Genomic DNA, 286 nt, shown 5'->3' on the forward strand with positions numbered 1-286 from the left:
CTACGAAGAGAGAGCGAGAGAGAAAAAAAAAAGGATAAGATTGGTGTCACAGGATCAGGTGTTGAGTGTTAATGCATGACCGGTTTTGGCACTGTGCCGCGGGTTACTCAGGTGCTAGACGTGACGTGGACGGACGGCCCCTCCCAGGCGGCCCCACCCTGCGTGCCCCCTCCCCCCCCTCCCCCTGATGACGATTCTGACGACGATGCATCAGATCAGCCACAGGGTCTTCCAGAGCAGGCGGAGGTGGGTACTGCACTTTGGTCGAGAACATGTTTCTTTTAAC

The 286-nt window shown here is 56.3% G+C and overlaps 1 protein-coding gene across 30 annotated transcripts in view; it reads left to right on the forward strand.

Annotated features, from left to right (window-relative positions):
• The window catches only part of LOC119582032 (eukaryotic translation initiation factor 4 gamma 1-like), a gene marked incomplete at its 3' end in the record, with an annotated part of 189,642 nt that overhangs the window by 187,153 nt on the left and 2,203 nt on the right, over positions 1 to 286 (forward strand). For 28 of the 30 annotated variants that reach the window (XM_037930243.1, XM_037930242.1, XM_037930256.1 and 25 more), the window contains 1 exon segment: positions 112 to 246. In XM_037930243.1, the coding sequence (XP_037786171.1) occupies positions 112 to 246 (135 nt within the window). 30 annotated transcript variants of the gene reach the window in all.

This window comes from Penaeus monodon, chromosome 15 (genome assembly GCF_015228065.2).
Source record: "Penaeus monodon isolate SGIC_2016 chromosome 15, NSTDA_Pmon_1, whole genome shotgun sequence".
Taxonomy (NCBI): domain Eukaryota; kingdom Metazoa; phylum Arthropoda; class Malacostraca; order Decapoda; family Penaeidae; genus Penaeus; species Penaeus monodon.